The sequence below is a fragment of the Ovis aries genome, chromosome 26 (assembly GCF_016772045.2).
Source record: "Ovis aries strain OAR_USU_Benz2616 breed Rambouillet chromosome 26, ARS-UI_Ramb_v3.0, whole genome shotgun sequence".
Taxonomy (NCBI): Eukaryota; Metazoa; Chordata; class Mammalia; order Artiodactyla; family Bovidae; genus Ovis; species Ovis aries.
This window is the reverse complement of record NC_056079.1, coordinates 41,963,523-41,977,559: the sequence shown is the minus strand read 5'-3', so window position 1 is coordinate 41,977,559 and position 14,037 is coordinate 41,963,523. Positions and strand designations below refer to the sequence as shown.

The 14,037-nt window shown below is 45.0% G+C and overlaps 2 protein-coding genes across 3 annotated transcripts in view; one reads left to right on the top strand and one right to left on the bottom strand.

The window, feature by feature from the left end:
- UBE2E2 (ubiquitin conjugating enzyme E2 E2) overlaps positions 1-14,037 on the top strand; it is a 357,439-nt gene that overhangs the window by 41,364 nt on the left and 302,038 nt on the right.
- Positions 8,242-8,770, bottom strand: LOC101102122 (large ribosomal subunit protein P1-like). The gene has a single exon (XM_042241374.2). The coding sequence runs from the start codon at positions 8,638-8,640 to the stop codon at positions 8,296-8,298; it is 345 nt and encodes a 114-aa protein (XP_042097308.1). The 5' UTR covers positions 8,641-8,770; the 3' UTR covers positions 8,242-8,295.

Here is a 14,037-nt window from a genome sequence, read left to right as displayed (position 1 = left end):
GTCAGTGCGAGGGTGGCCCTCAGTGGAGGGGAGAGATGCCCTTCCCTTCATCCGTCCTCAGCAGGATGAGCAGTGCCCGAGCAGTGCCCCCAGCGGGCTGTGCCGGCCCAACTGGAGGTCGTCACTTCACCGGCTGGTTTAAGGAGGTGGTGGTGGTGGTTTAGCTGCTCAGTCCTGTCTGACTCTCTGCGACCCCATGAACTGTAGCCTGCCAGGCTCCTCTGTCCATGGGATTTTGCAGGCAAGAATACTGGAGTGGGTTGCCATTTCTTTCTGGTATAAGGAGGTACTCCGAGGTAATTTTTTGACTGTGTGCAATTTTTTCCTCATATGATGGCTTTAGAATCTAATTCTGGAGTAAGGTGTGATTTTGCTCTAATTTTACGTGAATTAAAGATTAACTCTACCAACAGAGCTGAAGCCAAATGGAGGCATTTGAGAGCAAATGGCTTTGAAAAATCCTGGACATTCAGTGAGATACTCATAGAGAAATAAGTCTTTAATCAATCTGTTTTCATTAAAAACTGCTTAGTATATTTTCCTTGATGCTGGGAAAGATTGAAGACAGGAGGAGAACGGGACGACAGAGGATGAGATGGTTGGATGGCATCATTGACTCAGTGGACATGAGTTTGAGCAAGGTCCGGGAGTTGGTCATGGACAGGGAAACCTGGCGTGCTGCAGTTCGTGGGGTCGCAAAAAATTGGACGCGACTGAGTGACTGAACTGAACTGAGTATATTTTCCAACTCCTTAAAACTTTGACCAGAGAGAAAAAGTGGGAAGCAAGAGATTGATTCAGGATAGATACAGATAAATTAGCTAAGATTAGGGATTGTAGTGACCTTAACAGTAAATGTCTACATTAAGTAAAAATCAGATCATTTTAATTAAATCTGGCTTAAGTTAAAAAGGCTTCTACAGTAACCTAAGGTTTTAAATATATGTATTCTTTTTTTAATCTTAAGTATTAATTTGTTTTCAGTTTTTAATTATTTTTTCATCAGCATAACATTTCTAAACCATTTCAGACTTATGGCCTATATTTATAGTTACATCTACAGCCTGTCATGTTAAGTAAATTGTAAATATATATATTCCTGAACGGTTGTATAATAGCTGGTAAGACAAATGTCAGACCCTGCCAACTCTGCCTAATCTTCACAGTTCTGAGTGGGTCAAGAGACCCCGTTTGGGAGCTTGTATTAACTGAAGGTCTCAGATGTCCACTTCAGTGTGAAAAGTGCCTACTTTTGGGTCTAGACCAGGCCTTACTGTCTTCTTTCAGGCGCTCAGTCCTGTCTGACTCTGTGACCCCATGGACGGCAGCACGCCAGGCCTCCCTGTCCTTCACCGTCTCCTGGAGCATCAAACTCAGGACCGTAGAATCAGAGATGCCATCCAACCATTTCATCCTCTGTCGTCCCCTTCTCCTCCCGCCTTCAGTCTTTCCTGGCATCAGGGTCTTTTCCAGTGAGTTGGCTGTTCGCATCAGGTGGCCAAAATATTGAAGCTTTAGCGTCAGCATTGGTCCTTCCAGTGAATATTCAGGACTGATTTCCTTTAGGATGGACTGGTTGGATCTCCTTGCAGTCCAAGGGATTCTGAAGAGTCTTCTCCAACACCACAGTTCAAAAGCATCAGTTCTTCGGTGCTCAGCTTTCTTTATAGTCCAACTCTCACATCCATACACGACTACTGGAAAAACCATAGCTTTGACTAGACGGACCTTTGATGGCAAAGTAATGTCTCTGCTTTTTAATATGCTGTCTAGACTAGGTCTAGACTCAGTGAAAATTTTCTCATTTTGTATCAGAGGCTCTAATGAACATGAAGCTGGAGAGTGGTGACATCACCTCATTTCTACCTTGTATCAAATTAGGTTATCAGAAAGCTGGTTAGTTCTATATTTTAGTACCATTCCCTAATATCTTACCAGTCTTTTTAAATGCAGTTATATGGTAAATATTTCTTCATCTGCGTCTCCCGTGACATGGTCTGTTCAGATCTTCCGCCATCCTTTATAAGAACTCACATGACAGATTTTTCAGGGATTTGGTTTCAGAGTGAAATTCTCTGGCAGACTGGCACTTTCCTTCCGTCAGCCGCTGAGAATTATTTCTGTTGTGCTTTCTATTAATATTTGCTTTGGCTGCAAGGGAGCTTGGAGTTACAGTTATTTTAATTACAGTACCTTTATTAACCTAGGCTTTTGATGGGGTAAATTTCTCCTCTAGCTCATTGTGGCTGGAGGTTTTAAACCATCCTCTATGTATCAGCTTCAGGGAGTTCATGAACCCCTTTGAAATGATAGGAAAAATTATTTGTGTGTTTACCTGGGAACTTGGGGAATTTCCTTGGCTTTTATCAAAATTTCAGTGACCTCTACCTGCCCCCGCCCCCAAAGGTGAGGAACCATTATTCTCTGGACTGGCTATTCATTTTATACTTTAATGGTCTCACAAACTCTCTTGCTACAAGCTGCTTATAACCTTTTTGGCAGTAGGTTGATTGTAAATCATACCTGTACATTCAGATCATTATCCTGTTTCTCAATTTTGTCAGAAAATTCTCTGACAAGTAAGTTAATTTTATCAACCAGTTCTCTGTAGTTTTAAAAGACAGTCTTAGGAGCTTAAAGAATGGTTGCTGTATTCATGCAAATCATGTTCCTACTACATTTATTTTCTTTTAAAGGAGCTTTTCCCTCTTAAATTTATTGCCTTAAATGTTGTTGTTCAGTAGCCCAGTCGTGTCCAACTCCTTGTGACCCCCATGGACTGCAGCACGCCAGGCCTCCCTGTCCCTTACCATCTTCTGGAGTTTGCCCAAGTTCATGTCCATTGCATCAGTGATGCCGTCTAGCCCTCTCATCCTCTGATGTCCCCTTCTCCTGCCCTCAACCTTTTCCAGCATCAGGGACGTTTCCAGTGAGTCGGCTCTTCACATCAAGTGACCAAAATACTGGAGCTTCAGCTTCAGCATCAGTCTTTCCAACTATTCAGCGTTAATTTCCCTTAAGATTGACTGGTTTGGTCTCCTTGCTCTCCGAGGGACTCTCAGGAGTCTCCTCCAGCACCACGGTTTGCAGGCATCAGTTCTTTGGCGCTCTGCCTTCTTTACCATCCAGCTCTCACAGCTGCACATGACCACTGGGAAGACCACAGCCTTGACTATATGAGCCGTTGTCAACAGAGTAGTGTCTCTGCTTTTCAACACACTCTCTGGGTTTGTCGTCGCTTTCCTGCTGAGAAGCAGTCATCTTCTGATTCCATGGCTGCCGCTGTCCTCTGTGGTTCTGAGCCCAAGGAGAGGGGCTCTGTCACCACTTCCACCTCTTCCCCTTCTATTTGCCATGAAGTGATGGGGCCGATGCCAGGGTCTTAAGTTTTTAATACTCAGTTTTAAGCTGGCCCTTACACTCTCCTCCTTCCCCCTCGTCAGGAGGCTCTTTAGCTCCTCTTCGCTTTCTGCCATTAGAGTGGTATCATCTGCACGTCTGAAGTTGTTGATGTTTCTCCTGCCTGTCTTGGTTCCAGCTCGTCACTCAACGCAGCCCGGCATTTCTCATGATGTGCTCAGTGTATAGGTTAAACCGACAGAGTGACAGCAGACAGCCCTGTCGTACTGCCTTTACTAGTCCCTTAAACAGGGAATAATAAATTATTTGTAAAACGATGAATTAATTTATATTTTGAATTAACATTTTAAGCCATTACATGTATAGCCAAACTCTATACATGTAAACAATATTCCTTCATCTTCTTCCTTTGTTTTGTGGGCAAACAGAAAACACTCTAGCCATTCTAATAATTTTTCTGGACTGTTTCTATTTTAGGAGAAACAACTCTCAAAATACATAGGGTAGGGTTACTAGCCATTTTTAGCTAGACCTGTACATTTATAGGTAAAAGTTGTATCCATCGGAGGAAAATAAAGCCTGTGCTGCCGACCTCCCTACTCGGTTAGTTTCCACAGCCGTCACTCTAAGCGTGTTACTAGTTTCTCAAGTGCAGATCATACTGACAGGCGCTCTGCAGAAACGTGCTGTAATCCAAGGGGCACATGGATTATGCTTTAGATTATAGCGGCTTTCTGGTCTACTTGAGTGTTCTTTTGCAACAAAATAAAATTACATTTACTCAAGTTGGAAAAAGGGAGTAGAGCCATCTGCTTTTCACTAAGCGATGTCTTGGTTGTTTAAATCTATAAGTTATATGTAAATACATACTTTTCTCCTGAAGAGTTGATGACTGACAGTAAAAATACCACTACCAAAGTGTCATAATAAAAGCGATTGTGTCTGTGAATTGTACAGAAGTATAAGTTATGGTGTGGATTATAATAAATTACTCAATAGTTCTTCACTCCCCGGTCATAGAACCCTGTGAGTAACAGAGATCCAGGATTGAAGCCTGAGGACAATGAATCCCACACTGCCATCCAGCTTGCTACTCTGCAGGCTTGGTATGTGGAGAAAGAATTTGTAGGACTTAACCGCACACACTAAAATTTGGTGTGCCAACAAAAACAGATCTTCTTAAGCACTGTGATGTATATGCCCGCAGTCGCAAGGGCAGGTCTGCGGCATTGTCTCGTTCTCCTTTATGAAGTGTGCTCTGCTTTTGTGTTCATATTGATTGGCTAGCCTGTAAAGACACTGGTAAGATTATAATAATGGGTAATATTTTCCACACTTGGTCTCTCAGTGAGGAGTATTTGAGCATTTATTGAATGTGAATGGCATGTGAATGGTTCTGAAGTAGGTTTGTGGGAGCTGGCAGAGATGACACATACTTCTTACCCATTGGCTCGAGGGTTAAATGTAAAAGAAAATGAAACGAAGAGGAATATGTAGCTCTAACTGAGAACATGTTGACTGTGTGTCAGCAGGAAGAGGAATGTTCATAACCTTTGATTTAGTAATTTAACATAAGGGACCCTCGCTTATGGAAAACAATTAAAAATAAGGACCGTGATGTGCAGCAGTGAAATGTGAAAGCAAATAGCGTCATGTGAAAGGAAACAGCTAAAGGTCATCCTTCCGATGGTTGTGTATCCAGTAAAAACCAGCGGGCAAACTATGGAACAACATGAAAGGGTGCATGCGAGAAGGAGGAGAGGACTCTCTGTGTTGTAAACGATAAGTTTATAAAATACACATATTTTAAATATTTGAAAGGAAACAAAGACAATTTAATTTCTAATAATTAATTTGGGTTCAAGTAATGAGGTTACAGATGCTCTCCTTTCCTCCCTTCTGGCCTCTCTGAAATAGTGTTTTACTAATTAAATTACATGTAGATTTATATTTTAAGGACAGTTTAGTTCTTGTTCTCGAGGAACTGCTAGTCTATTGGGATAGAACTATAATAAAAAGAAATATGTTATTTTCATGAGAGAAACTTAAGTGCTCTGGGAAGACTCTTGAAATTCAGTTTTGTACCTACTGGATTCTTGTAAAGTCAGATGAACCTTAAAAGTTAATATTTCTTAATGAAATAAACTGAATTTTTAGAGGCATTGAAAATGTCTAAGAATCTAAAACTATCAATGAGATGCTGTTTCTTTTATTCACATCTTGATGGTAGAACCATTAAGTTACAGCCTGTACTGTTGTGCTGGGAATAGTCAGCTAAGCATTGATTTAAATACAGTTGTGGAACACTTATAAATTCTCCTAGGCATGTATTTGGGGGTGAGGATGAATGAAGGATGTGGACACAGCTCCCTGGGAGCTTTGTATCTGAGTAGACCCTGCTCTCAGTCACACTTGTTAAATGCTTCCACCAGTGTTTACATTAAGAATGACTTGAAACCATGGGAAAGAGGGAATTTTGACTGAGGGATGCAGGGAAGACGTCCCAAAGGTTAAGACAGGCTGTGAGCCTTGGAGGATGATAGAAGGTCATGAATTAAGCGGTTTTTTTTTTTCATGGATCCTTGGAAGGCGGCAGAGGATCCGTGAAATGACTGAAAGGAAGGAACATGGACTAACGTGAGTAAAGGCCCAGGAACATCCTGGGTTTAAGGGACTCAGGTTGCCAGGTGTTTCTGGAGTTGTGAATAAGTGGGTGCCTGGGGTCCATGAAAGGAGATTTGGCAGCCAGTACTGGAGAAGCTGGCCGCTGCTGGGCTGTGCAGGTGACTGAGTGTACAGAGGTGAAGCTGGCTCTGTTCTCATGGAACACGTGGTCCAGCGTGGGGAACGAGAGTTAACTAAAATCCAGTATATTGGTTTAAATTTGTTCACCAGGATTTTGGGGGGCTTCATTAAAATTCCTTTCACGAAGTCCTGACTCCAGACAGTGTGGTGTTTGTTGTTCTAAAGGACACCATCAGGTGTTGTAGGACTACAGGAGGGGAAGGGGGCTCTGATTCTGCCTGGAAAGGCAGCTCAAGAGTGCCCCGGGAGGACTTGCTGGGAGGCTGTGTGGGAGCCTGGCTTGAGGGCTGAGTGGCAGGTCGGGGGCAGGTGGGAGCGAGGAGGAGCGCAGTCTGGAAGCGCAGGTGCAGACGATTATTAAAGGGGCGCGGGCGGCTCTGCTGGTTTCTTTGAGGCATTTTTGCACGTGCATCACCTGTCAGTAAATGTATGACCACGTTTAGAAGAAGTTTGGTGGTGAGAGGGTTAAGCCAGCGCTGCCTAGGTAGTCTGTGATCTCACGTGACTTGGCCACCTTCGACACATCCAGAGCAGTTTGTTGGGAGACGGTAAGGACAGTTTAAGCGGTGGCTTTTGTTTAATTTTAAACAGCACAGTTTAAAAGGTAAAAGTTTCCTATTAATTAATGATATGTTACATGAGCAGAAAGCAAAAATTAGGAATTCAGGGAGGCAAGGAAAGAGAGTTGAGAAATACATGTTCCCAAATGGGAGAAATGACGTTCCCAAATAATGGATGCAGTCTTGGTGGGAAGTGGTGGGTAGGTCTTGGAGCGCTCCGTTTTCTGTCTCACAGAAGTATGAGCTTCTGAATCCTTTTTTTTTTTTTTTTAATCACAAATAGGGTCTTTGTCTTCACTTTCAGCAGAGTTAGTTTCTTTTAATCTAAACTGTTTTAGTGTTGGGTAAATTTCCCAGGAGCTGTGGATGAGACACTAAAGCACAACAGCTTTTGGGAGTACTTGTTATTAAACTTACTTTCCCAGACCAGGCTTTGAAGTTAATTCAGGAAGAGCCAGAGACGCTGCCCGCCCTTACCGTGTGAGGCAGCCGTGAAGGTCCTTCTGTCTGTCTGCTCTTAGGAGCAGAACTGTCATGGGAACCATGCCACCCGATTTTCCTTTTGTTCTTATAAATTTTAGGTCACAGAGTTCTGTTTGTATATGTGCGCCTGCAGTGTGCACGGTAAATGAAGTGAAAGGCGCTCAGTTGTGTCCAAGTCTTTGCGACCCCGTGGACTACACAGTCCACGGAATTCTGCAGGCCGGAATACTGGAGTGGTTAGCCTTTCCCTTCTCCAGGGGATCTTCCCAACCCAGGGATCAAACCCAGGTCTCCTGCACTGCAGGAGGATTTCTTACCAGCTGAGCCACAAGGGAAGCCCAAGTATGGTAAATACTTTGCTAAAATGAATAGGATTGCATTTATAATAATTTCTAATTAATATGATAATTGTTTATTTTAGCTACATGTTGAATGCTTGGAGACTTATATTACTGTTTTTATTAGTCTTTTATTTTAAAACATATTCCATAACTGGATGTATGTGCTTCTCTGCATTTTTATTAGTAATATACACTAAAATAACTTCTTGGACAAGAAACAAGTTAGTGTAAACTATATTCCTGAAGGAAATAACATTTTATCCAAGAGCATTTTAGTTCTTAGTTACAGACTCCAAAAAGTGAGAAAAGTATGATTTATTGAGGTTAACGTCAATTTCTTTTAAAGCAGTTAATAAACTCCTTTTGGAATTAGTGGTGTAAGTAAATTCTTCATAATAATGTTATTACTAAACTAGGTCAGTGCCTGGCTGCCTGTTCTGATCAGAGTTCTTTAATGCCGTGCATTAGATATTGCTTTGATATTTAGTTGTTTACTTAGAATCTTTAGATACTTGTTCTAAGGCTCGTACATGTAAACACACACACACTCTCAGACTCTGACACCACCCCAGAGCCACTTTCTCCTTATTGCGGTCCACGTCCACGTTATTCCTCCAGAGGTTGCTACCATGGTATCTGGTCTAGCCTGAGTAATACGCAGTGTATTTCAGTTCTGCTAACGCATCTGCATGTTGTTTTTTTTTTTTAACAGCTCAGCTTTTTATTCAATGTGTTACTAAGAAGGTTTAGTCAAAAAGACCAAAGCCCATGTCATCATCAGACTCTCCAGATTCTTCTTTCTTTGCTTCTACTTTCTCCTCCTCAGCTCGGGCAGCAGCAGTGGAGGGGGCAGGGCCTCCTGCTGGTGCAGCACCGGTGGCTGGGGCAGGTCCACCAGCCCCCACATCGCAGATGAGGCTCCCGATGTTGACATTGGCCAAGGCCTTTGCAAACAAACCTGGCCAGAAAGGCTCAACATTTACACCGGCTGCTTTAATGAGGGCATTGATCTTATCCTCCGTGACCGTCACCTCATCATCGTGCAGAATGAGGGCAGAGTAGATACAAGCGAGCTCCGAGACGGAGGCCATGGTGCGGGCGAGTGCTAGGTGAGGGCTGCCGGACGTGGTGCTAGTCGCCGGATGAAGTGAGGGCCTCACCCCAAAACGGCCTTAGCTTCCTCGGAAGAACCGAGCACCTTAGCGGCAGCGGAGGAAAGAGCGCATCTGCATGTTTTGATAGAACATCAGTTCAGTTCAGTCGCTCAGTCGTGTCCGACTCTTTGAAACCCCATGAATCGCAGCACGCCAGGCCTCCCTGTCCATCACCAACTCCCGGAATTCACACAGACTCATGTCCATCGAGTCCATGATGCCATCCAGCCATCTCATCCTCTGTCGTCCCCTTCTCCTCCTGCCCCCAATCCCTCCCAGCATCAGAGTCTTTTCCAATGAGTCAACTCTTCGCATGCAGTGGCCAAAGTACTGGAGCTTCAGCTTCAGCATCAGTCCTTCCAAGAAATCTCAGGGCTGATCTCCTTCAGAATGGACTGGCTGGATCTCCTTGCAGTCAGGCACTTTAAAAAGAGCAGACATCTTATCTATCTGGCAGCTGTGAATCAGGTAGAAAGTGGCGGTGAGTTAGTTGTTTCTCCGTTTCCCTCGGGTGTTGGGGGATGGTGTTTGGATGGGCCTTTCCTCCGGGGGGTCGCGGCTGTGGGAGAGCGGTGGGTGAGTCCTGAGCCCCGGAGCCTCTGTGTGTCTCCATCTTTCAGGAGAGGCCGGGCCAGAGCTCTCCCGGTCCCACTGTCCTCTCAACGGAGTGGACGCAGTGGCAGCACTGCGCCCGACTCTGGCCAAGACCCATCTTGGCGGCCGTGCCCACCCAGCCCTCCTCCGTCGGCGCCGGACGCCCTGTCCCCTGCCCCGGCGGCGGCCCGGCCCGAGCCCAGGTCCCGAGCTGCGGCTCCTGCCTGAGCGCCCGGCTCCCGAGGGGAGTCCTGGACGGCACAGCGCTGCTGCTTAGCTGCATGCCTTACCCTGCTGAAGGGAAGGAAAGTTTACGTGTTAGGACTCTCTTCTGGCTTCTTATTTTTTGTTTTTAGCTTCAAGATACATTTGAAGCCAAAAAATACTCAGTATCTACTACTAAACGTGGCACTGTCACTTTCATCTATTTTTAATTTGGAGAAAGTATCAGTATTTTGTAGAAAACATGTATATACAGACTGGCGTTCACCTCATCTTTCTTCATCCTCCAGGACTATAAGATTGATAATCAGAAAGTCATCTTCCCCTGATATGACTCCTTATATTCTGTGTTTTTGCTTTTCTTTATTCAGATCCGCTTCTCTCCCGTGTTCAGCCACTGCCATTAAAAACAAAAATCCCTTCCAAGGAGAAATGAGTGTTAGAAATGGATTTGAAAAGAAGAGGTTAATGAGAAGAGCCGACAGTGCATACATAACCATGTGATTGCTCTGTAAATTATGCTTTAATTACGCTGATAAAGGAGGCTGAGCCCAGCACAGGGATGGCCGGGGTGTCGGCAGCACAGGCTGGCAACTGCAGGAGAGAGATTAGAGCGTGTAATCGAACACCCTGGAGATGAGGACGTGGGCTGACACGCGAACAGGAGGCAGGGGCCGAGCGGTCGGTGCCGCACCGGGGAGCAGAGAGGATGGCTAGCAGGCGAGAGGGGGAGACGTCACCGCAGGGCAGACTGGAGCGCGAGAGAGGGTGAGTCACGGCCCTGGAAATGGTCTTGCTGTGAGTGGGGTGAGTAGTGATAGTAAAAAGAAAAACAACTTAAGCTGATTCGTGGTCTATCGAAAAAAGTCACCTATTAACGTACTGCTTTTGAATGGCCATTTTTAAAGAACTTTGCCTTTCTGCAGTATTTCTTATTAATAATGACAGTGAAGCTACCAAAACCCAGATGCTTATGTTGATTTTAACAATCACATTTCTTTTGGTGGTGGTTTTCTAAAAATGAATCTAACCTCCCGTAGGGACAATGCTTTTGACTTATAAGCAGTAAAAGACTTATCCTGAAATATGGAAAATCTTTGGCAACTTTAAGGTACTGTTTTAATACAAGTGAAGTCTGGGGTGTTGTTTGGTCCCTGCAAATTATTTTTTGAATGCGCCTTATTTTCAGAGCAGTTTTAGCGGAGATCTCCATGTACTCCCACGCTGGCGGGCGCTGCCGGGGTCCCGTTGTCGCAGCTGGCGAGCTCGCGCTGACACATGCTTCCGCTCTGAGCCCGTGGTCCACTCCAGGGGGCTCGCCCAGGTGCTAGGGCAGCTGGGCGTGTCACCGGACAGGTTTGTTCTTGTTCGCAGTGCGTCTCCCTGAGGCCGGCGTCGGGGAGGCCCAGGCGGGCGCCCTCTCTCCCGGCGGGCGTCCCCGCCGCCCCCTCTGCAGAGCCCAGGACGGCGGCCGGGCGGCCTCCTCCCTCGGCGCCGTGCGCTCTGCAGAGGCTGCCCGGGGACGGCCGCCGCCTCCCCTCTGCAGTGTCCGGGCCCCTGACACGCAGCCTCGTGTGAGACCAGGTGTACAGTTCCATCATGAAGTCGCTCCGTTAAAGACATGTTTGTTTTAAACGAAAGTAACTTTACTGAGCCTAAGGCCGGAGCTGGATGGCCTCCCTGTGCTGGGGGGGCCCCCGCGGCCGTCCGTGAACCGGCGGAGGTGAGCGAGTGACCCTCCTTGCTGACACCTGCCCCCTCCGCACCCGGCCCTGCAGCTGGTCACGGGCCCGGGCCTCAGGGCCTCGCGCCGCACCTCCGGCTCCCACGGGTGCTGCTGCGCGTACGGCCGTGTGTGTGTTTCTGTGCTCTCCTCTCCCGTCCTCCCGCGGTCTCTTCCTACTGTGTCCTGAAGGCTGTTCTTTACATCTGTGTCTCCTTTGCTCCCCTCTGTGGACACAGGATCGTTGTTACCACCTTTTAGATCCCATATATGTGCGCTAATATGCGATATCTGTCTTTCCCTTTCTGACTGAACTTCACTCGGTATGAGAGGCGCTAGGTTCATCCGCTTTATTAGAAGTGACTCCGATGCATTCCTTTTTATAGCTGAGTAATATTCCATGTGTATGTTACCACAGCTTCCTTATCGATTCATCTGCTGGTGGGCGTCAAGGTTGCTCCCATGTCCTAGCTGTTGTTCTTAGACTGTTTAATGATGGCCATTCTGCCCAGTGTGAGATGACACCTCATTGAAATGTTGATTTGCATTTGACATCTGTTTTTAAAATCAGCGTTGCAGTGGGCACAGAGTCATGAAAAGGCTCTTTAGATTATGGGAAATAAATAGAACATGAATGTTATCAACCAGTACCTCTGTGGGGTTTGAGGAGTAATGGCTGGCCCACTGAAGGGCCGCCTCCTCTCTCCTGAAGATAGGAGGCTCTGTGTCACTAGACCACTGTCTTGGGGCTCTGTGAGTGGGGGGTGTGGAGGGGAGGGGGCGTGGAGGGGAGGGGGCGTGGAGGGGAGGGGTGCATGGCTGGCCCACTGAAGGGCCGCCTCCTCTCTCCTGAAGACACAGGCTCTGTGTCACTAGACCACTCTCTGGGGGGCTCTGTGAGTGTGTGACGGGGGAGTTGGGCATGCACGCATGCGCTTGCACAGACTGTCTCCTTGCTGATGCTTGTATGTGTGTGTGTTCACATGTGACCCCAAGATCAGCTGATTTTTGTAAAATTTAAGTAATTTGGGAGGCATCGTTTTCTGAGATACTAGTTTTTTTCCCTTTTTTCTAAATAGTGAAAATGTTGCATTGTTAACTGTATTATTTCTTTTCATGAAAGAACAGTATTACAAAAAAAAAATCACTCAAATGCTGAAATTTTTTTTAGAGTAGAATTTGATGACCAAAGCTTATTGCATGTGTATGGTTGCATGTAGAAGAATTACCTTACAGCATAGCTACCCTGTGGAAATTGCTTGTTCAGTGATTTAGCATATTTGAAGAGATTCATGGTGATCCAGTTTCTTAAAGGGAAGATTTCTGTGAAAGATTTCAGGATAAAGTTGTCTAGAGAAATTTTCCAATTCAGAAATAAAATTCACTGATTTTATTTACCTTTTCTGCTTTATAGTATCAATAAGAGTTGCAGGTAGAAAATATATGGAACTAGATGGATAGATTGCAAAATCCAACTTACATTCATTAAAGATAATACTTGCTTTGAATTCTCCTTTCTTTCAAAGTATTCCCTAGACTTCTTTTTGTAGAAACAAGTTGTCAAAAGGAGAAGAGAAGTAGGGCCCAGAGGACACAGAGATTGAAGGCGAATTTAAATTTCTTTACAAAAAGCAATTCACTGTTACACCAAAGTAAAAAAATTTTTTTTTAATTAAAATGTTTTTCTTTCCTTTATATCATTTGGAATAGAATTTGTGTTCTTGAAAGCATCTAACTTATGAAGGTGATTTCTGCTCTGCTAGTCCTGTTTCGTTTGGAAGCCCTTGTTTTGTTTAATGAATCATTATACATATGGTAAGCTCAATGGGTATGTTATAAAATTTGAAGACACTTATTTAATCCACATATTACATATGTTTATAGTGTTCTTTTTTTTTAAGAATTAGCAAACCAAAAAGATTTAGAAAACAGTTGTAGATTATAAGCCTGTACCAAATTGTTGTCTGTGCCAACAATTTCATAGTGTAGTTGTGATTTAAAAAACAATATCCCCAAGTTGGTGGCTTGCCTTGACGTCTACATAGACAGAAGACTTTTCTAATGTCATACTTTAAAAGGGGCTTTCAACAATGATTTCTAAAGTTTTTAAAGGATTCTACAACACCCTTACTTTGCTTACTAGTAACCAAATACTGAGTTCCAGTACACTGTAGCACTTTATCACATATGAAATATGATACTTTTTAAAAAGTCAGTTCTGACACAGAATGATGAAAGAACTCAAACGTTTTCACATCTTTAGAAAACCACCAAGGTGGTCGTACTGTCTAGACCGTAGCGTAGTTTCAGATTTCAGCTCATGAAGTCCTTAGTCTCGGAGAGACACAAAGCACAGCAGAGTTGTGCCGGCTTGCTTTCTAAGCGTGCGGGGGACAAGAACTCCCCTCTGAGGAGTGAGGCGGGTGCGACGCAGGTGTTGTGAAAGGGAGCTGCGCCTCCTGGCTTAGTGTCTGCCCTTCCGTGATGAGGCTGGCAGCAGAAGTAGTGACTTGCAGGGCGAGGACTCGTGTGGTTCGGATGCAGCAGGCTGCTGGTGCCGCACATCCTGGGCCACTGGGGCAGCTGGGGTGTTCTGACGTCTCATCGGGTGAGGTGGCCGAACCATGGATTTCCGTCTTTCCATCTTTCACTCATTTTCCTCAGGCGTTAGTTCATAAAGTCTAACGTTTATGAGAGCCGGACAGAAAGATTCCGCTTACACAAAGATCCTTTGTGTGTCTAAGTTCAGCTTCTTAAGTAAATGAGTTAACACGTGGAATAGAATTTCCAAGGAG

Coding starts and splice junctions, on each gene's coding strand:
- LOC101102122 (XM_042241374.2), bottom strand. CDS start 8,640: ATGGCCTCCGTCTCGGAGCTCGCTTGTATCTACTCTGCCCTCATTCTG.